This window comes from Bufo gargarizans, chromosome 6 (assembly GCF_014858855.1).
Source record: "Bufo gargarizans isolate SCDJY-AF-19 chromosome 6, ASM1485885v1, whole genome shotgun sequence".
NCBI classification, from domain to species: domain Eukaryota; kingdom Metazoa; phylum Chordata; class Amphibia; order Anura; family Bufonidae; genus Bufo; species Bufo gargarizans.
Genome location: NC_058085.1, coordinates 303964415 through 303987843, shown reverse-complemented (window position 1 = coordinate 303987843; position 23429 = coordinate 303964415). Strand labels below are relative to the sequence as shown.

Genomic DNA, 23429 nt, shown 5'->3' with positions numbered 1-23429 from the left:
AATATTATGTTTCTTTGTTTTCTTCCCTGTTTTATTAATCACTGCCTGTGTAAGATGCTAAAATGTGAAAATAATAAATTATTTATTAGTTATCTGGATAAAAGGGGTGTCACCCAGAATACACTGTCAGGGGTAATTCTCTCTGGTGAAGTTTAGAGACAGAGGGGGTCATATGTACCCTCATGCTGCTGTAAAGCCTGGGTGTTTATCTGGTGGTTACAATACTGGTACACCCACATGAAATTTGGCAACACAGCAGCAGGTGTAAAATTTGACCCCATGTCTTGCACCTTTAAGTGTTTGACCGCCAAACAAAGGTCTGTTTTTGGGTGACACTCCTTTTATCCAGATAACTAATAAATAATGTATTATTTTCACATTTTAGCGTCTTACACAGGCAGTTGAATAGTTTATAATAATAGACGCACACCCACATATTTTAACTCCGTGATTTTTTTTTTCTTCTCTGTTTTAACAAATGAAATCTAGCAAAATGTCATGCCTACAGCCAAATTTTATCTCCCAGCACAACATTACACATTAAAATCTTCACACTACACAGCAGAACTGAATTACATAGCTGTGGGATTGTAAGTAATTTTTCTGCTACTGTGGAAAGTGCATCAGTAAAATGTAGGGATACCTGACGCAGGCAATGCCCCATTAGCCTTGAAATAGATTTCTTGATCATATTGAAAGCTTGTGTTTATCAAATGTTTACTTCACTCTCAGTAAAAAGTATAAAAAAAATAAAATAAACATATATGGGTGGCAGAAAATACATTGTCATGGAAATAAAGTAACATGTATAAGAAAGAATTATCCCAACCTGTTCACTACATGCACAATGACATTGAATTGTAATTATTTGATGAGAATCTGATCTTTTAAGCACTGCTTTTATATTGCTACTCAGCAGGTGCCATCTGTTTCTAGAACAAAAATATAATAACAAAAAAAAATATTTTTACTGAGCTCTAAAACAACAAAAAAAAGTTAGAAGCCACATGTACATAGTTTTAGGCAAGAAACACAGCAGTATTTTAAAAGTAAAAAAAAATATATATAAATCAAAAAGTTCAAAAATCTGCTGATTTCTTAATAAAACATTACACAAAATAGTTTTAACCTACTGAATTAATAGCCAGTTAAGAAAATGCTTGCTGGGAACTAATCAGTTAGAAGTGCAAATTTGTTGTATTACTGGAAAAAAGTCCTCATTTATGTGCACAATACAATATTTTTATTGTGATCATAGAAAGTGTAGTTTCTTAGAAATCAAAATAGTGGTAAAAAAAATATGTCATAGTTTTGTCATTGGTATGTGAAGATTGTTCCACGGCCCCATCCAGAGCTCCTCTTCATCTGACTGCGTCTGGTCACTGTGGAATTCCAATGGCTCTTTGATGTCTTCATTATCGACAACTGATTCCTGTTCATCTGTGCTTTTTAACTTATTGTCCCCAATCTTGGATATTATATTTTTGGTCACTCCAGTGCTAGAGGCCAGTGATATACTAGATGGCCTAGTGTTATGTTTGATAGAGGCTCCTTTAGATAATGTGTTCAGTTGGATGTTTTCCTCGTGTGTTACTCCAAGCTTTTCTAGTTTCTTAAAATGCTTCCCAAGCCTTGAAGGGGATGCCATTTTTAAATTATTTGTGAAACAAGAACGTCTGGTTCTAACAACAGACCCATTTTGGGCTATGTAAATATTCCCATTGACATTGTTTTGAATGTTCGGCTGGTTCAGACGATTCCGTTGGGATTCAGGAGCGCTGTCTTCTCCAGTGGAGCTAGTTTCATATTCTCGATCCACAACAAATTTGATTCTCTTCTTTCTAGCCATCTATTGGACAAAAATAAAAGAATGGCAATCAAGAAAAATACCAAAATTCATAAAACAAAGGATTTCATTTTGACAAAATGAATCTGAATCTACAAAAAGTAACATGTACAGTAAAGACACTTCAAAAGTATACCTCTTTGAGACGACCACATTCTTATTCATACCATGTTTTCTGATATGTCTGATATATTATGTACCTTTAGTAGCCACCCCTCTAGAAGACCACTTAACAATAACATTTTGGGTGGCTGTCTCAAACCGCAGGTTTCACTGAATATTTGAAGAGCTTTTTTCAGCATAGACATTTGTTGTTTATACCACCACAGATATGGACTGGTGTGGAGCATCACAATCTCTGTGGAATATAGTGGCTCTATATAAGTCACAGTAAATATATATTGATAGAATTAATGCCCTACACCATAGGGTTGTATAGTGTTATATTCAATTGTTAGAATTAAATGGAAGTGGAAGGAAAGAGGTGCAATGTTTACCTCCTGTAGGCTGTTATAGAAGTTCTTTAGATTCTACATAGGTGACCCATTATAGTGAGTGAGCATCCATGTCCATGAGAAGAAAAACTGATGTTGCTACTGTATTCTAGCAACTGACTTGGTTTCAGCAGACAGACTTCTGCCTATTGGACATGAGTGGCAGATCATGTGGTATTCCAGCAATGTCTGTGCTGAGACACTTCCTTTAACACATATTACTTTCTTAATACTAAAAGGAAAGATGGAATTGTTTGAGTCCAAGGATAAAGCTAAGAGAAAAGTTGAGTGAAAATACTGCATTAAACGACTCACAACTTTACTCTATTCATAGAGCACAGAAGTTGATTGCTGATGAGTTGTTTAAAATGTATCATTATTAAATCAGATGCAATCAGTTTAGGCTCTGCAATATATGCAATTATAATTATTAATTTCCTGCTATTTACATAATTACACATGGAAAAACCACGAACCTTATCTAAACTTCGCAGGCTCATCATTAACAATGCGCTTTGCTGGTTAACAGTAGATGAAATAGGCTAATGAACACAAAAGCATTCATTGTTTCCTTTTTGATATTTCTTGTATATAAATGAGTTTTAATTAGAATTATTACACAGAAAAGTGCAAGATTTTAATTTACACTTAATTCAGTTTTTAGCGTGTATTCGATTAATAAACTGTTTTAATAAATTCTGCTGAAGTCCCTACACAATCGAGAAGATCTACAGCTGAGATTGTAAAAGTAAAATAATTTCATATGATATTAAATATTTGGAAATCTAATAACAGTTTGTTAAAAAAATATTGGGAATTAATTTCCGGGTTATTTTGTTTGCTACATATGGAGGTTGAAAAATTAGCGCTTAACCACTTAATGGTCAGGCTTGTTTGGGCCTTCGTGGCTTAAAGGCTATGTACACCTTCTGGGGTGATTTTTTTTTTTTTTTTTAGGATTGCATTTTACTCAATCCTATTTTTTTCATTTGGTCTTTTTTCTTAAATATTGAGCCATTCTGTCACAAAGGGTTACAGTATTTTTCGATTTATAAGGCACACCTGATGATAAGATGCACCCCAGATTTTAGCGGAGGAAAATAAGAAAAAAATATCCTCAGATCGGACCCCTATATCAGATCCTTAGATCAGGCCCCCAAATCCAGACCTTGCATCAGACCCCCATGTCAGCAACTCTTTTCAGACCCCCCTATCAGGATCTCATATCAGACCCCCATCAGATCTCCATGCCAGACCCCCATCAGACCTAAGATCAGACTTCCATGTGAGACCCCCATCAGACCTAAGATCAGACTTCCATGCCAGACCCCGATCAGACCTCAGATCAGGTCCAGGTCCAGCAATCGCTCCTTTAGTCGGGCTCCTTTGTCTTCTCTGGCCTGTACTGCACTGTCACCTGACTGTATGCAGCGTCGGGTCATAGTGAACACACTATGTCCTGGCGCTGTAAGTGGTCAGGATCCACAGTGCAGCACGGCCCCAGCAAAGAAGACAAGGGAGGGTGAGTACCGGCAGCACTCACAGCACTTTACCTGCTCCACCACCCAATGCATACCAGTGATCGCTTCCATAAGGGAAGTGCTCATTACTATTCACTTTATAATGCACACAGCCATTTTCCCACTACTTTGCACTGCTACTAGAGAAACTCAAAGCTGCACAGAGACAGAGGTTTAATATTTTTAATAAAGACTAATTGAATTTTTTTTTTTATCAAAATGAGTACAATGCAATTATTTAAAAAAAAATGGCCCAAAAGTGTACATAGCCTTTTAGAAGCATTTTGTTTATATTTTCATCTCAACTTCAAAGAGCAATATCTTTTTTGTCATTTGGGGATTTAAGGGGATGTTATGATTTCAGCAAATTGTTCAGCAAAGCTCATTCTTATTCAAAGATTAATCAAGTCCAAAAATGTTGCAAAATACTCTCTGTATTCCTTAAGGATTTTAACATTTTTGCTTACACCTACTGAATGGGAACCTTTACCACTTACTTATAAAGGTTAAAAATGTACCCTGGTCATGTTATGATCACACAGATATGTGGCTGTTTCCTATTTAATAACTGTAAGCAGGGATCTTAAAATCCATTAGGAATTGACACAGGAAGTATAATGGAATGTTTCATTTATACATTAGACAGTGAATAAGCTTTATATGTTGAAACTGTATTAACTATTTAAAAAGTGCTGTCCTGGATATAAACATATGTAAATCTAAAGAGTGTTTAGATTGTGTATTTATCTGCCCATAATTTAATTTGGTACTGCTAATTTTCATAATGTTTTTTTTACAGTATAACTACAGTATAATTATTAGTTATGTTTGGTTTTGGGTGGGCTTATATTACTGCTAGCTTGTATAGATAGTGAGTAAATCTGAAGTTTTGGCAGTATTCCCCAACTAGTATATTTCTTAATTGTAAATATATTCAAGTACAATTAAGTCATGAAAACGTAAAGTACTACAAGGCTTAGAAGTGTAGAAAAGTGGCAACATCCACTGCACACAGAATGTAAGCTGAACAGAAATGGGTGTTACGCTCTAACAACTCATGCCTTCCAAAGTATGGGGTGAAAGCAAGCAAGGTTTCCATCAGCTTCATGTAGCTTAAAGGTTAGAAAAAAGTGCTCTGAATCTTCAATGGTGTGGAAAATAAGTAGATTAAAGGAGCAGAAACAGTGCTGTGGAGCAGTGAACTGTTTAGTTAGACGTGGAAAACAACAGATAAGGACGGAAATGCAGAGTGTGACAGAATTGAATACATTTTTAGAAATCTTCCACTCAAGATATGTGTCCAAGACCATCATAAAGCCATAGGACGTAAAAAAATAAATAAATTAAGTCGTCATTATTGAATGATTGTGAAAATAAATGTCTCTTCTTAAACGTGAGAAAGCATGATGGTTTAAAAAAAATATATAAATACATCTCAGGTCCATAAATATTGGGACATCAACACAATTGTAAACATTTTGGCTCAATACACCGCTACAATGGATTTGAAATGAAACGAACTAGATGTGCTTTAACTGAAGACTGTCAGCTTTAATTTGAGGGCATTTACATCCAAATTACGTGAACGGTGTAGAAATTACAACAGTTTGCATATGTCCCTCCCACTTGTTAAGGAACCAAAAGTAATGGGACAATTGGGTGCTTAGCTGTTCCATGGCCAGGTGTGTGTTATTCCTTCATTATCCCAATCACAATGAGCAAATAAAAGGTCCAGAGTTAATTTCAAGTGTGCTATTTGCATTTGGAATCTGTTGCTGTCAGCTATCAAGATGAGATCCAGAGAGCTGTCACTATCAGTGAAGCAAGCCATCATTTGGCTGAAAAAAAAAAAAAAAAAAAAACATCAGACATATAGAAAAACCATTAGGCGTGGCCAAAACAACTGTTTGGACCATTCTTAAAAAGAAGGAACACACCGGTGAGCTCAGCAACACAAAAAGATCAGGAAGACCACGGAAAACAACTGTGGTGGATGACCGAAGAATTCTTTCCCTGGTGAAGAAAACACCCTTCACAACAGTTGGCCAGATCAAAAACACTCTCCAGGAGGTAGGTGTATGTGTGTCAATATCAGAAATCAAGAGAAGACTTCACCAGAGTGAATACAGAGGGTTCACCACAAGATGTAAACCATTGGTGAGCCTCAAAAACAGGAAGGTCAGATTAGAGTTTGCCAAGCAACATGTAAAAAAGCCTTCACAGTTCTGGAACATCATCCTTTGGACAGATGAGACCAAGATCAACTTGTACCAGAGTGATGGGAAGAGAAGAATATGTAGAAGGAAAGCAACTGCTTATGATCCAAAGCATGCCACCTCATCAGTGAAGCATGGTGGTGGTAGTGTCATGGCGTGGGCATGTATGGCTGCCAATGGAACTGGTTCTCTTGTATTTATTGATGATGTGACTGCTGACAAAAGCAGCAGGATGAATTCTGAAGTGTTTCAGGCAATATTTTCTGCTCATATTCAGCCAAATACTACAGAACTCATTGGACGACACTTCACAGTGCAGATGGACAATGACCCAAAGCATACTGCAAAAGCAACCAAAGAGTTTTTTTAAGGGAAAGAAGTGGAATGTTATGCAATGGCGAAGTCAATCACCTGACCTGAATCTGATTGAGCATGCATTTCACTTGCTGAAGACAAAACTGAAGGGAAAAAATTCCCCAAGTACAAGCAGACACTGAAGACCGTTACAGCAGAGGCCTGGCAGAGTATCACCAGTGATGAAACCCAGCGTCTGGTGATGTCTATGCGTTCCAGACTTCAGGCTGTAATTGACTGGAAAGGGTTTGCAACCAAGTATTAAAAAGTGAAAGTTTAATTTATGATTAGTATTCTGTTCCATTACTTTTGGTCTTTTAACAAGTGGGAGGCACATATGCAAACTGTTGTAATTCCTACACCGTTCACCTGATTTGGATGTAAATACACTCAAATTAAAGCTGACAGTCTGCAGTTAAAGCACATCTTGTTCATTTCATTTCAAATCTATTGTGGTGGTGTATAGAGCCAAAAATGTCAGAATTGTGTCGATGTCCCAATATTTATGGACCTGACTGTGTATATATATATATATATATATATATATATATAGAGAGGGTGAATACACATAAAGCCATAGCTAATGCTTTTCTTTAGCCCAGGACAGATATACATTTCACTGCAGCTTGGCCAAGACAGAGTGGCTTGTTTCTGCCCCTCCAGTCCCCCACTAGATGCACCCTTGAATAAAAACTATTATACTTTTTTATTACATTGAGCTAACATAAAAAGTGACACAACCTACAGTCAATAGAGCTATAGAATGGAGATTATAATCCATAAAAAAAGAACCATAAAAAAAGACAAAGTAGAGATGCAAGGCAAGTTGCTGAAGAAAGAGGTAACTATTATAATAAGAATTTTTTATTTGCATTATCCAAGAATTTAGATGCTTAACTGAAAAGAAAACAGCAGAAAAGTGTGGATGTCAGCGATAATAGCTGTGAAAACAAAACAGACCATGGGAAAAGGTCCAAGAAGAAGTACTAGCTAAAAAGTTTTCTCTTAGGACAGTACCACACAGATGCACTGCAACCAAACATACTTGCCGTTTCTACCTACTGTCTACTTTCAAAAGGATGTGGAAGACCCAGCAGCTTCAGAATCAGAGACTTCAGAATCGGATCCATGGCCAGTATCATGTGCATCTGACTGATCAGAAGATACTTTTTTACTTGAGTTTTGGATATCTAAATCCTGAGAAACTTGGGAAACATCATCTTTCTCTTGACTGGCTGCAGATGTGTGACTTTGCTCACCAATTGATGCATTTTCTTGGCTAACATCATCATTTTCATTCTCTTCCTCACTTTCTGCCGTACTCTGTACATTTGTTTGATTACTGCTCCTGCTAAAGCTTTTTTCACTTTTTGATGCAGATGCTTCACTAACATCATCTACATCCTCTTCATTGTCAGCACTACTTGATTTACTGGCATCATCTTGTTCATCCTCTTCTTCTGATTGGTCCTCTTCAGAACCTTCTTCAATAGTGCTTTGTGTTTCACTGTCAACTATTGATTTCTTGGACCTAAAGCTTGACTTTGAACTCCCTTTTCTGCTCCCTTCTACAGATTCTTCACTTTGTTCTTCTGATTTCCTGTCAGAACTTTGGAGAGATGTTTTAGATTCTGCCTCAGATGCTGAGACTTCATCATGGGAACTGGATTTTTCACCTTCCTCTTCAGAATCCTCCTCTTCAGACTCCTCCTGTTTACTATCAACTGATTTAGAAATGGATTGTGCCTCATCTTCTGACTCTAATGTTTCATCTCTCTCTTCATCAGAATCTACTGAGCTTTCATTTGTTTCATCATGATCCAATGTAACTTTCAAATAATCCTTATCTACCTGTGATGGAGATGTGCTGCTCCTTTCAGATATTTCATCTGATGGTTTTGATGACTTGTCTTCATCTTCTTCTGAATCTTCACTTTCCTCAGATTCACTGTCTGCTGTTACGCTGATTGAAATTCCAGATTTGCTCTCATCTCTTTCAGATTCACTTACATCAGACTCTTCTTCATCATCCTCTTTTTCACTTCCAGCAGTGGAAGTTTTGGTTGATGAAACTACAGACTTTCTATGAGGATGAAGCTTTCTGGCTACATTAATGCGTTGTATAGCTCGATCAAATTTTCTTTGAACTGAATCAGCTGATTTTTGGAAATAGCTTCCTTTAATAACAACACTATCATCACCTTCTACTTGGCGTGCAGAGACCAACTTGGCATATGTGGAGTCTTTTCCACCACCTTTCACTTTTTGGAGGATCATTGGGAATATTTTTGCTTTTTTCCAAGGAGAACGATGAATAACTTCTGCAGTCTCACTGGCTTTGTGAGCACTGACAGCCACTCGACTTAGCTGCATAACTGCTTTCAGCTTTTTCTTTCCTTGACTGGTTCTGACTACTTGCATACTACCTCTGGGGAGTCCAGGCCTGCCTGCTATACTTCCTCTGCTTGGACCCTGCCCTCTACCTCTCCTTGAAGGAGGTCTGCCACGCATTCTCACCTAAAATTATGGAAAATTGTCATTAATATTTTATTTATCAAATTATGCTATTGAGCTTCTTGAATTGAGTTTTCTGTAGCTTTGCATCATAAACATAATTTATTTTTTAATGTTCTAAGAGAAATACATATACATTTTCAAATAAAAAAAATATTAAAAAAATATATATATTTTTTTTTTCTCTAGAATTTAAATGTTATGTATTCTCTTTGAACAAAACTTGCAAATTTTAGTGCAATTTAATAAACATTGCTATTTCTATTCTATGGTCCATTGCAAATTTAAATCAACATAGTTTTTGTTTTTTTTTACAGTAAAAACGGTAGTTTCATTGATATATTGTAATACCTTTATTAGTGAATTCAATTATTGGTCATTATGTTTCAGCACTTTGGAGACAAAGAGCAATATGAAATTATTAAACGTTATATAAAGAAGACAATGAGCGTTTATAAAACCTATGCACATGAGAAGTCTCCCTTGCTTTTCTTTAACATGGTTCTGAATTGATGAATGGCCCTGAAACTGACCTAATGCTCCTGTTTAAATGGGGGGGGGGGGGGAGTTTGTATGTAAGGGATGGAAATTTCACTTGTTAGACTAATCCTAAAATAATTTGCATATCAAGTTATGACCACAATAGAAAATAAAAAAAATTACTTCAGCCCATCAGTAGACTATTCAGTGACGTGGATATATACACTTACATCACCCTCTGCTGCAGGTCCATGTGGACTGTAGTAATAGCTACCATCATTCTCAACAACAACTTCTCCATAGTCGTCATACATTCCAGATGGTGATAGTAACCTTCGTCGACTTCCATATTGTGGCAATTCATACCTGGCAAACAACAACCTTTGCAGTCAGTATTTGTATCACATATATAAATTGATCAAAACAGGCATGAAACTAAATGTGCAATGTTTCTGATGGCTAGAACTAATAACATTTAGTTGCCACAGGGCACAAAACAAAACTGTTATATGATAGATTAAAGGGAAACTGCCATGTGGATAATGCAGGCAGCATGTTATAGAGCAGGAGGAGCTGAGCAGATTGGTATATAGTTTTATGGGATAAGATTCAATAAAATTAGCATTTCATGAATTTCAATTTCTGCTCATTCTGGACTTTGAAGTGCAGGAGGCGGTCCTATCGATGATTGACAGCTATCTCTGTGTATATAGTCATAGAGGGAAGGCTGTCAATCACTGATAGGACCACCTCCTGATAGTACAGTCCTGATCAAGTTTAAGACCACTTGAAAAATGGCAAAAAATCATATTTTACATTGTTGAATCTTAACAAGGTTCCAAGTAGAGCTTCAACATGCAACAAGAAGAAATGAGAGTGAGACAAAACATTTTTTGAGCATTCAATTAATTGAAAATAACGATTAAACTGAAACAGGCTGTTTTTCAGCTGATCCACATGCCTTTAAAAGGCCAAATCTGTGCAAAGATGTAGATTCATTGTCATTTTCTGTCAGGTAGTCACACGTTGTGATGGCAAAGGCAAAAAAAACACTCCCTTTATGAACATGGTCGGGTTGTTGAACTGCATAAGCATGGTCTCTCACAGTGCGCCATCGCTGCTGAGGTGGGACGCAGTAATGGAATTTCTTAAATGACCCTGAGGGTTATGGAACAATAAAGTCAAGTGGAAGACCCCAAAAAAATTCACCAGCACTGAGCTGGAGGATCCAATTGGCTGTCCATCAAGACACTGGAGGATCCTCGACCCAAATTAAGGCCCTTACTGGTGTTGATTGCAGCCCCATAACCATCAGACGGCATTTGAGACTGAAGGGCTTCAAAAATAAAAAAACTCTTCAAAGACCTTGTCTGCTTGAACGCTACAGAACTGCTCGTTTGGACTTTGCAAGAGAGCACCAAACATGGGACATTCAAAGGTGGAAGAAACTTTTATTCTCCGCTGAGAATTTTTTTTACTTTGATGGTTTCCAACGTTACTGGCATGACAAGCAGATCCCACCTGAGATGTTTTTTACGTGCCACAGTTGAGGGGCCGCCATAATGGTCTGGGGTGCTTTTTCCTTCAGTGGAACAATGGAGCTTCAGGAAGTGCAGGGGCGTCAAACAGCCGCTGGCTATGTCCAAATGTTACAGAGAGCATCCCTTATGACTGAGGGCCCTCGTCTGTGTGGTAACTACTGGGTTTTTCAACAGGACAATGCTACAGTACACAATGCCCGCAGGACAAGGGACTTCTTCCAGGAGAATACCATCACTATTTTGGCCCATCCTGCTTGTTCCCCATGATCTAAATCCAATTGAGAACCTTTGGGGATGGATGGCAAGGGAAGTTTACAAAAAAGAACAACAGTTCCAGACAGTAGATGGCCTTTGTGCGGCCGTCTTCACCACTTGGAGAAATGTTCCCATTCACCTCATGGAAACGCTTGCATCAAGCATGCCGAAACAAATTTTAGAAGTGATCAAATATAAGGCGGAGCTACTCATTACTGAGTTCATGTTTGGAATTTGGATTTCTGTTTTGGGGGGGGTTATTTTTTTTGGAGGTGTGGTCCTAAACTTTTGATCAGCTGAAAAACAGCCTGTTTCAGTTTATTCGTTGTTTTCATTAAATTGAATGCTCAAAAAATGTTTTGTCTCTCTCCCATTTCTTCTTGCTGCATGTTGAAGCTCTACTTGGAACCTTGTTAAGATCCAGCCATGCTAAATATGATTTTTTGCCATTTTTAAGTGGTCTTAAACTTTTGATCAGGACTGTACCACCAAGGTCAAAATATGCAGGAATTTAAATGAAGTTAAATGAAGTTTTTCTGACTCTTCTGACCCATAAAACCAAATCTTAATCTGCTTAGCTCCTTTTTTTTTCTGCAGCATACAGCCAGTGTCATTAAAGTCTATGGACACCTTCCAAGCAATTTTTAATGATTGCATTTTACTCATTTTAGGCTAAAAAGAAAATTTTTATTGGTCTTTATTAAAAATGTTCAGCTTTTTCTGAGATACAAGTGTTGAAATTCAGTATGTTTGCAAGCTTTCACTTTGTGTTATCTTTAAATATGACTGACCTCATAAACACTCAATCCAGTAATAATATTGCTGAGGTCACAAGTAGGGATGAGCAAACTTGTGTTTTTTAAGTTAGGGTTCGGCGTCCGGGTATTAGTGCAATGCCGTTATGAATTCCGTTATCACAAACTATAATGGAATGCACCATGGAAGCCTTTAAGAGGCATTCTGTTTTGCATTCCATCATAATAGAAGTCAATAGGCAGCATAACAGATCCATCTAAGAAATGAAAATGAGCCGACAGATGATGGGATTTAAAGAAAACACAAAGTGACAGCTTGCAAACATACTGATTTTCAACTATTGTAACTGAGACATGGCTGAAAAGTTTTAATAAATAACTATTGAAAACCCAAAAATGAAATCATAAAATATTCTCCCAAACGTGTACATAACCTTTAAAGAGGACATTTCATGGGTCTAAACATTATAAACCAAGTATCAGGATACATAGGGCATAGTGCAGTGATCTAACTGCACTTACTATTTTTTCTAGACGCCGCTCCGTTTCCCCGCTGTGGCTCCCGTTATATTCTCCCGTCTGGTATGCTAATTTTAGCAATGCGCAGAAGACTGAGTCTTTCTCCATGGGCGTCTACTTCTCCCTGCCTGTGAACTGTCCAATCTCAGCAGAGAGCGTCACAGCCAGGGAGAAAAAATACTCACATTCGCTTCTGCCTACAGATATCTAATGTGTTTGCCTTGCCTATCTCTCTTACTACTAGAGAGAAGCTGAGATAAAGAAGTATTTCACAAGATGTAGCATAACTATTAGATCGGTGGGGGTCATACAGCTGAGACCCCCACTGATCACAAGAGCAGGGGGGGTATGAAATGAACAGAGAGACCAGTCGGGCATGGCGGTTCCCTCTCCATTCATTTCTCGCTAAAGGCTTTTTGAAATTCGCATATAAATGATTATTGCAGCTGAGCACATACCCAACCAGCCACTCCATTCATTTCAGGGGGCTCTACAGGGTATGGGGCCCCATTTCTGTGTTCAGTGGGAGTCCCAGCAATAGGACCACCGCCAATCTAATAGTAACTTAATATAACCAGAATAACTAATTTATGTAACTGGAATACCTCTTTATGGTTTTTGACTCTTCATACAAATGATTAAATCAGCATACTCAATATATTATGGCTTATATTCTTATTAAAATGTATTGCTTAATTACATACCCATGCTCATAGCTATAATAGTCTTGTCCGTAATATTCTTGGCCAGGATCAATTCCAGACTCCATAGACAATTCCTTGGGAAAAACAAATATTAAATTAAATGTTACAGATTATCTATTTAATAGCTTTATTGTCAAGCAGGTAGCTTTATAACATCTGATGGACAAAGAATTACTCATATCCCATGAAATTCCACCAATTCAGAAGTGTTAGTTTTGACAAAGGTGAGAAAGTTATAATATGAAAAGTGATTGTAAATAAGTAATTATGGAGATTTTTTTTCCGAGGGTCATGTAGTGATCAATGCTTTTTCAAAAAGAGATTTATTCTTGGTGTATTTGGTCTCAGAGTCTACTAGCAGTGTAAACTTTTATCATTGTTAAACTGATCTTCAGAAAATGAATGAGATTTATTTATGTTTGGTAAGAGAAAGCAGATCTGTTATTGGAGCTCCAATCCTATGTTAGCGAATGTTAGGGAAGCATATCTATTTTGAACATAAACTGGGACCTCCTTGCAAAATATCATAAAACTTTACTTTTACTTAGACATTAAAAAATTTCAAAATAAAGTCATCATTCATTCTTACAGATCATCAAAGGTTAACTGTCAGGTCTAGGTCGAGATCACAGCGGCTAATTGTGGTCAATGCACAACAGTAGTCTCTATGGCGGCTGGTGATAGCAAAGACAGCACTATTGGCTGCTAGCCTGAGTATGCTTACTCTATTGCACCCTAGTCTAGTGAAGGGAAAGTCGGAGCACCCACCCTGAGAAGAGCGACCCCGAGCAAGCTGGAACCTCGGACCTGCTCTAAGAAACCCTAATGACATCTGATCCCTATTTCCTCCATTGCTATGACTTTATGCCTAAGGGGAACACCTCTCAGCCTCTCTCCTGCCCCCCTACATTCTAAGCAGTGACTAAAAGGCTGCTGTGTGTACACTATCATCATTGCCAAGAGTAGTGGAGGTAGTGTTTCCTTATCAATCCAGGAGATAATGGAGTTGTCCCTGTAATATGCTGTACTATGTAATGGCAGGATACTCTTTTGACAGATCCGCTTTACATATAAATCTAGGGCATGACAGAAACGTGAGAAATTAATAGGTCTGAGAAAAATCAATCTCTGCTGACAGAACTTTGTTTTCCATTGGTACTGTAGCACGCTTACATAGAACCAATTTTATTTACTGATCATCAGATAAAATATGATCTACAGGATCACTATCATGCTAAGGCCTCATGCACACGACCGTTCTGTTTTTTGTGGTCCGCAAACCGCGGATCCGCAAAAATGGAAGCCACCAGTGTGCTTTCCGCAATTTGTGGAACAGAATGGCCCATTGTAAAAATGCCTATTCTTGTCCGCAAAACGGACAAGAATAGGACATGTTATATTTTTAGGTGGGGCTACGGAACGGAGCAACGAATGCGGACAGCACACGGAGTGCTGTCCGCATATTTTGCAGCCCCATTGTAGTGAATGGTTCTGCATCCAAGCCGCAAATACTGCAGCTCGGATGCGGACAAAAACAACGGTCGTGTGCATGAGGCCTAAGACATAGGATCACTGCAGTAAAATTCATTGAGAGGACTCCTGTGTGCACACGCATAAATGAGAGGACTCATAGAGGAGTCCTCCAAATACATTTTACTCTTATTTGGGGGGTGTTTTGGAGCTCACAGATTCCCTTTAGGAAGAACATGTGCTTTAGGAGGAAACTGTATTCATGGTAACTTTTAAACTACTCCAGTGGCCATACTGACTAGAAATGAGCAAATGATTCTAATTGAATCAAATTTTACATTAATTTTGTAATAATTTGAGTTGCATTTGAATCAGAAATTTTGAGGATTCGATTCAGATAAATTTTGGAGAGAGAGAGGAAGATAGAAAGAGATACTGGAACACTATTAATTTGTTGACTAATTGGGACAAATCAAACCTGAATGGCATTTTGAGCAATTCGCTCATCTCTAATACTGGCAAATCTGCTCTGTGTAATTTTGTATCTACAGTATGTATCTGATAGCTGTAAGTGAAACACACAAGCCTTTCCCTTCCTATTAAACTGACCTGAATGTTCTGTCGCTGTGAACAGGCATGTTTAATGCTGTTTATCTGATTGCAACACAACACATCTGTATTACATTAAATGTATTACGGGTAATCTGCATCTATTTCACTGCTCATAATTATATGTTTATTGGTAGGATAGATGCATCGGGGATGGTTAGTATATGCAGATTTGTAATAGAAAAAAAGCAAAAAATGCAAATGTAACTACCTCAGGCTTCAGAAGAGATGGTCTCAGCAATTGCTGTTGCTGGTGCCATAGAAATATACAGGGAAATAAAGGAGGCATTGAAAGAAAAAGAAGAAATAAAGAGAAAGGCAGTTTTGCATTTGAATCATCCACATTGAATAGACAAAGTGCAGCACATTCCCGGCAGGTAGTCAGCACTATATCCAGTACTATAGACTGAATTTGTATTGTTTAGTAGTGGTGATATCTGCGGCTTACATACCGAGAATGTTATACTACATGATATGACCTTCCAAAACAATATCACATAAAATTGAAAATGTTAAAAATACATTAAAAAAAAGAGATGATGTACATTGTTCAAATAAATAGGGGCTGTAACAGTTCCATATAATAAACGTCTGATTGGTGTTAGCCCTGTAGTGGGACCCCTAGTGATCAGACATGTATCATTTATCCTGTAGAGATGAGATAAATGCTCTTTACGGGACACCTCCTTTGTTTATAGTTAAAGGAGTTGTCTGAGTTAAATAAAACTTAAGCAACTCTTCTATATGTACTAAAATAACAAAATAAGTAATAGTTACCCTTTTTTTCACCTGCCAATTCCTTCTCTGTGCTCCGGTCATCCCCACTGCTGCTTGTTTTCCCGGCTGCAGTGATGATTGTCCGCGTATTGGACAGTGACTGCCCTACGCACGAGATGTCACTGCTGCAGCCAGGAAGATGATATCAGTGGTGGGGAGGACACAATTTTTTTTATATTGTAGCAGATATTTTAGAATATCTGTATTTCTATTACATTACTGCCTGTTCCTATAAAAAGCTCAGTATGCAATAACAGTCAGTTTCATAGGACAGCCCTTAAGGCCTTGCTTATGCTCCAGAGTCATGTTAAGATTGTCCCCCTTGACTGCAGCATCTAATCTTTTTAGAATGTGACTCACACTATCAATCATAGCCTTCTGTAGCGATCGCTCATTCACAGCTTCTCGCCCTGCGGAATTATCAGGCTAAGGCTCATTGAACAACTTTAAATCAGATTTGTTAAAAGTAGAGATGTGCTGATTGATTGTAACCAAATCAATTTTAACCTGAATTCTGCCCAAAATTTGGGTAAAATTAGAATTTTGGGCCACTGGTTTTGGGGAAATTTTTCAAAATGGCATCAGGTATTTTTCAAAACAGAAGCCGGGAAAGATGAAGAAGGAAGATCACATGACCCCCTAGTATTCTATGTTTACATGCCGGCAGGCATTAGCTACAAAAAAGCAAAAAAAAAATTTCACCATTAATAAAAACTCCATAAACAATCCTACAGTGGAATTTGTTTATAAAGAGGCTGTTTGTTACAATCAGCAGCCATGTGTTTACCCATAGCCATATATCTTGCTGTCAATTACTAATACTAGCTTGGCGTTAAAGAGTTAGAAATGAGTAACATGCAGTTCTAGGAGTGTCATCCACAAGTTTTCAGGGCAATCTGAACACTTTTGATTCAGATTGCAGAATCGGTCAAATCAAACCTGAATCGAATTTCAAGAATGTCGCTCATCACTAGTGCTTGGAAATGGCTTGATGGAAAAGTGTACATAGAGAACAATGCCATTTGCACATCAACCACAATCACCAGACCATGGATCAAATTCATAACGTGTAAAATGTAATGTCCACCAGCAATGACCAGTAACACTACCTAATAAGTAATGTCCTAATGTATGATGAAGCACTCAGGCAACAAAGTTACCTAAAGAATACTGTGTTTCATAAAATATTCAATGTTTGAAAAACAAGGCAAAAACAATATCCCTATCAGTGTGACAAATGTGACGTTACATCACGTGGAGGACCATGATATTTATGTAGAGCTCTTAAAAGTACAAGGTAAAGGTATAAATAGAAAACAATACAAACAAAAGAAAGAAAACATTTGCTGATATTTCCTGCATTATGCTGCAATTTGAGCCTTCATAAAAAGCAAAAAAGATTCAAAATGTCAGCAAATGTATTGAAAATAACGTTTATAGCATGTGTTCTACATTACTGAAAGTCAAAGAGTATGGCAATGGAAAGGTGACTCATACCTCTTGATGTGCATATCCTCTCCTGCAATAAAAGAAAATACAAAAAAGTGAGTAAACAACTTGTAGATACAAAGATGAGGACTTAAAGATCACTACATTTTTCTCTATATTCATAAGTCAAATCTTTCTACTATGTACATTGGTAATATTTAGTAATTCATTAGCGACAATTTATTAAAGCGGTTGTCCTCTCCCATTCACTTGAATGAGATGAACAGCTGTAATTACACTGCACCAGTAGCTCAATAACAGTAGCTTAGACAACACCTTTAAGACTGGTGTATCTTACGCCAGTGTTCATAAAAATATGCTACCGTAAGATATACCATTTATTAAAAAGCGCATGCACCAGAAACTGCCAAAGACAGAAATCTATGCCAGCTAAATGCTGGCTCAGATTCCAATTGTAATTCATGCCAACTTTTGTCAAATCTGTGATGGAGAAGTGTATATCATTCGTGATCAGCAAACATGGTCCCCATATCCTCGAACTCTCAGGCACCGCCTTATTCAGACAAGTTGGGACACAAGCACAAAGACTTCACCTTATCCAAGAGGACCCTCCTACCTTATGTGTCCCATATGACGTATGCTGTACTGATGCTAATGTGAAGCCATTACAAGATGGTGCTTGCACCTAGATATTTACATAGTTTGCATACCAAAGTTAGTAAAATAATGCACAATGTGCAGATGCCAAATGTTATCTCTCTTCTTATTTTTGTATTCTAGCCAATGGAACAATGCCACGAGCCTCAGGGAAGATGCCCTCTCTGATGTACTTATAAACTGCTTGATTTCCTGTGATAAAAGAGAAATGCTTTGACCCTTGCCTGGTGTCAGTGTTATTTCTTCCATGCATGTAGAATCCTAGGATTACTACTAATTTTGAGCAGTAGGGCAAATGTAATTAACCCAGAATAAGGGCATCTTTAATAGTTTGGCTCATAAAATGGGGCTCGAGAGAAGGCAGCATCGCTAGCCGAAGATTTTGGATCCCCAGGGCATGGTGGATGACACTTGAGGACTGGGGATGCAGCCCAAGAAACAAGGTAAGAAAACTGGTTATCTTGATTGCCTCTAGTTGTACCCCACTGTGCTATAGTTATTTGTTCTTCTGGTTGATGGTGCACTATGAGTAGCAGCCCTCAGCTGATGTTGAAATCTCGAGTCCCTAGAACCTTAGACTAAGAAAGAAGGTTTGCTCTGCTGTGGGTTTCTGTTTATGTTCTGTGTGAGGAATATGGAGTATGATTTAATTCCTGCCATTTGCTCTAGGAGGAAATCAAACTACACAGGGGACCCTGCTTCAAAGCGTAGCCAGATAGCAGAAAACTCCTAGCAGGCCATATTTGGTTACATTTCACACCTCCATTCAGACAGCACGGATCCTGCAGGAAAACTTCCCTGCAGGCGGTCTAAGTCATTAGTCTAAGTCTAAGTCAAAAAAAGCAGCTATGAGACATCATGGAACCAGCTATTTATAAGGAATTATGAATCGCCCGTCCATCACAAGCATAAACCAGATATATATTTGCAACCCTGTGGCCAGGATGGACAGGCTCCTGCTCATAGTTGGGTGGTAGGATGCCAGGGAGGAGAGATACGGAGATCTCCCCACAGAAACGTAATAACGATACCATGTATGTACTCTACCTGTAGCCGTAACCCAGACGGACCCATTAGTCCCAGAACCATCTACCTGTGACCTTCTGGTCTTGAGCTATGGGCCCTAATGGGTTTTGTGGGTCGTTTGGCTGCCAGAACCAGGATGGATGGGGTACCCATCCAAGAAGCAGAGAGGGGCGTGTCCGACTACAGGTGAAAAGACCCATGCAGGCAGAGTCCAGCGTCTTTACCACTGTATATATTCTCTGTTATATTGTGTACTGTCTAGTGAGCCCTTAAGGCGAATAAATATATAATTTAATCTTGTGCTGTCCTGTATCGATCAAAAATCCCCACGTCCGTGTTTTGGCATAGTTATACGTTACCACGGGTTGGTTTCTTGCCCTACATAATCCCGTTAGCGGACTGGGCTTATATCAAACGAGAAACTGGTGGCAGTATACCCAAGCTGAGGAAGCGCTGTTTTACTGGGGCATTGAAAAGGCTCTCTAAGCTTGTCAGGGTTTTGAGTGAGTGTCTGTAACCCTCTGCTTCTCTGTGCCTGTGTGGACAGGAGGCAACTGTGTAAACTGTACTAAGCTTACCTTACCGGGAGGGCATAATGTCACGTCTTGGTAACCAGTGACTATACCGTATCTCGTGAGCTCGACATGCGGTGCAGAGTTCGTAACATATTGGCGGCAGCAAAGTGGTTCAAGATACTAGTGTGTGTGAGTGTAGGAACCATACTTCCAGACACTAAAGACTACCAGCAGTAGCTTTTGCCGCTGGAGTCTTAGGATCAGCTCAATACCAGACAGTCTGAGTGCAAATACAATAAGGTGTGTATGTGTGCGCATCAGGTTGCAGTCTGTGTCAGTGATCATCCGTGGTGGCACCTTCACGGTTAACATGTAAGCAAAGCAACGGGAGAGAGCGTGATTAGAGATTAGCAATTTTTTAAAAAATTTGATTAACCGGTTCACTGAATTTTTCGGAAAAAATTTGGTTCAATACATATTTATTTGAGCCAAATTACGTAAAAAAACAGCTATTTGCGGGCTGCAGAGAGCATTTATAGGTGTGTAGAACACTGTGCCTTTCAGTAACATGCATAGGGAGTCTGGTATGGTAGTGAAATAATATTGTGAGTCCGTATGACACGCAGATGACATGCGTCGCTCTTAGAAGCACTGCATAATTCACTTATTTGGGCAGTCAGGGGGCCACAACTGACTAAATAACTGAAATTTTAACATAGATTCCACATAGATGTCTACAGAACCTGTTTTATTAAATGGTTATACAAGTTGAGCCCCCCAGCAGAGTGGAGAGGGTGTCAGCAGTAAGTTTGTGTTGACGTCACTGATTAATTCTCCCTTCCTCTGATCCGTCAGAACAATAGCCCACAAAAAACGGATCCTGTCTGTGGAACATATGCCTTCACTTAGTCAGCATTGCTAATACCAAAAAAAACAGGAGTGGATCTAAAACAGAGATGACACGTGAATGGAATATTCGTATGTCTTCTGTGTTTTGTACCCACTACTGCTTTTGGCTACCAAATCAATTCTGATAGGACCATACAAGCCTTACAGCTGCTACACAGACAGGATCCGTTGCGCGACTCATTTTTCCTTCCTTCTGACAGATCAGAAGAAAGGTCAAATAAATTATTATGTCCAGGCCATAATGCTCAAAAAGTGAACCAGTCATGAGGAGGGGAGGGTGGGAACAGCACGAGAAGTCCACAGAGAGGACCTATGACATAGTGGTGAGGTGGTAGCAGCATGAGGAGAGCACAGTGTGGCCCAATGACAGAGTCTGGAGATGGCGGCAGCATCAGGAGGCCACAGAGTGCAACGACGACGAGAGATTGTGGAGGTGTCAGCAGCATAAGAAGGCAATAGAGTAGCAGAATGATAAGAGATTGTGGAGGTGGCAGCAGCATGAGGAGGCCACAGAGTGGCACGATGACAAAGTGTGGAGGTGAAAGCAGCATTAGGAGGCCACTTCGCCTCTGCACGATTTAATACACGTTCTCCGGCACAAAAGGCTTGGCAAAATAGCTAGTAGCTACAGACAATGAGATTGCTTGGAGCCCAGAAGTCACAAAGTTCATCAAGATTCAAACCATAACTACCAGCCCCTGGTCTCATCGTCAGGGAAAACATCACAAGTTCCCAGTCATCATGAATAGTGTGAGCCTGAATATTCGAATTGCGAATATCGCCACTTTGAGAATTTGCGAATATTTTGTATACAGGTCCTTCTAAAAAAATTAGCATATTGTGATAAAGTTCATTATTTTCTGTAATGTACTGATAAACATTAGACTTTCATATATTTTAGATTCATTACACACTAACTGAAGTAGTTCAAGCCTTTTATTGTTTTAATATTGATGATTTTGGGGGCGGAGCCTGGCCGTTGGTGTGGATGGCTGTGTGAAAGATCAGCTCCTCCACGTCCCAGCATCTATAGCCTCTTAAAAAGCGGTGACCTGTGAAAAAATGGTCAAATACGGGCGAGACAGAGGGCTGGAACCCCCGGACACACCGAGATCGCATAAAGGGCAGCAAGATATGCAGAAATTTCTAAAAAAAAGAAGCTCACACTCACCGGGTGCAACTGCCAAGATGGCCGCGGCGCGCGAAGCTGAGGTGGAAGCCGAGGACTCAGAAGCAGACAGTGACAGAGGTGGTGCGACTGCCGAACGGGACCCAGCGCCTGTGTCTAAATCATTCCTTAGACAAAGCTCTGAGACCGGTGCTCACGGAGCTAGCGGACATTAAAGCGGAGATCTCCCAAATCGGATATAGGGTTGAAGCACTAGAAAACACGGCCCAAGACCTGAGATCGCACGCTACAGGAGTGGCAGACTGCCTGAATAGTCACGCAGCTGAGCTAAACAGAGCATTTGCATTGCTGGAAGATCAGGAGAACTGCAGCAGAAGGCGCAATATTCGGATAAAAGGCCTACCTGAATCCTGGGCTGCGGAATCACTCCGCAAAGTTGCAATGGAGATCTTCACAGATTTGCTAAGCCCGAACTCCGTGAATCTATCACCATTGAGCAAATACACAGGGCTTTAAGACCCCTACCGAAACCGAACGAGAGGCCAAGGGACGTAGTTTGCGGCCTCTTATCGTTTGTGGACACAGCACGTGTTATGGAGGCGGCGCGCACAAGAAGCCGTATTGTTTATGACGGCGCAGATATTGCGCTATATCAAGATATCGCACCATCTACACTTGCGAAGAGGCGGATATTAAAGCCCCTGCTAGATGCGTTAAGGGCATAGAAGATACCGTATACGTGGATGTACCCCTTTGGACTATCGGTACTCAAGAACGGGAGACGTATTGCTATTCATGTACCAGAGGACCTAGAAGGTGCGTGGGATCGCATTGGTATCCAACCCATCGAGGTCCCCTCATGGCTGCCTGTGACCTGCCCAGCAGCGCTCCCGCCCTTGCAGCGGCAAACGGAATCCTGGGAGAAAGTCCAGCGAGCCAAGACCCCCAAGACATCCAGACCCCAGATAGAAGCTTCGGATTCTCCGGCATGAGACGTCTAGAAAGGGGATACGGTGCAGTATTACTGAGGACTTAGAGGGACATAGTAGTAATGCTATTGCTAGATCGGTCCTTACTATTGAACAGGGTCGACCCTCCGGGGCGCTCTAGTCTTCCTTCATCCACGTTCTGGGATTTGAAGATGAGTCGGCATCTCTCTTAAGGACACACTGTCACCTCTAGTTCAATCCTCAGGCGGTCAACATGTCATGTTTGTATTTTATTTTCTTGGTTGTCGATTTTCAAGCGACATTGATTGTTACATTTCTTAACACTAAGTCGTCCATCTGTTAGTTGAAGCAATAATTAGGATGACATTAATCGCAGATGGGTTACTATCACCTCCCTGCGAGATTAAGTATGTACTGATACGCTGTTGTTAAACAGATACACAGTATGTTAACATATGTAGAATCATATGGGAGAAGTTACGCCGGTGGGGTTCTCCTATGTGAAACCACGACTGAGATTCACGCTACCATACACAGTTTCTTAATAGTGTATTCCGTTTATTTCATCGGGATTCTGAACCCTGTCCTTGCATGGGATTGCATTTGCGATTCACAAGTACAGGTGAAATCCAGTATAACACGATTTATATCTCCTTGCTCTACTTAATGTTATAGGTATTCTGTTGTTCATAACACTCTCTATCTCAGAGGATGGCAAAATATTTGATAAGCTTGATGCC

At 39.4% G+C, this 23429-nt stretch overlaps 1 protein-coding gene across 1 annotated transcript in view; it reads right to left on the bottom strand.

Moving 5' to 3' along the window:
* Positions 1 to 1303: 1303 nt before the first annotated feature.
* PCDH15 (protocadherin related 15) overlaps positions 1304 to 23429 on the bottom strand; it is a 1384495-nt gene continuing 1362369 nt past the window's right edge. Inside the window, exons 32-37 of the mRNA XM_044299661.1 lie at positions 17552 to 17573; positions 15489 to 15527; positions 13199 to 13272; positions 9699 to 9790; positions 8003 to 8022; positions 1304 to 1849 (exon numbers count right to left, since the gene is read on the bottom strand). Coding sequence (XP_044155596.1) covers positions 1304 to 1849; positions 8003 to 8022; positions 9699 to 9790; positions 13199 to 13272; positions 15489 to 15527; positions 17552 to 17573 — 793 coding nt within the window. The remainder of the gene's footprint in view (positions 1850 to 8002; positions 8023 to 9698; positions 9791 to 13198; positions 13273 to 15488; positions 15528 to 17551; positions 17574 to 23429) is intronic.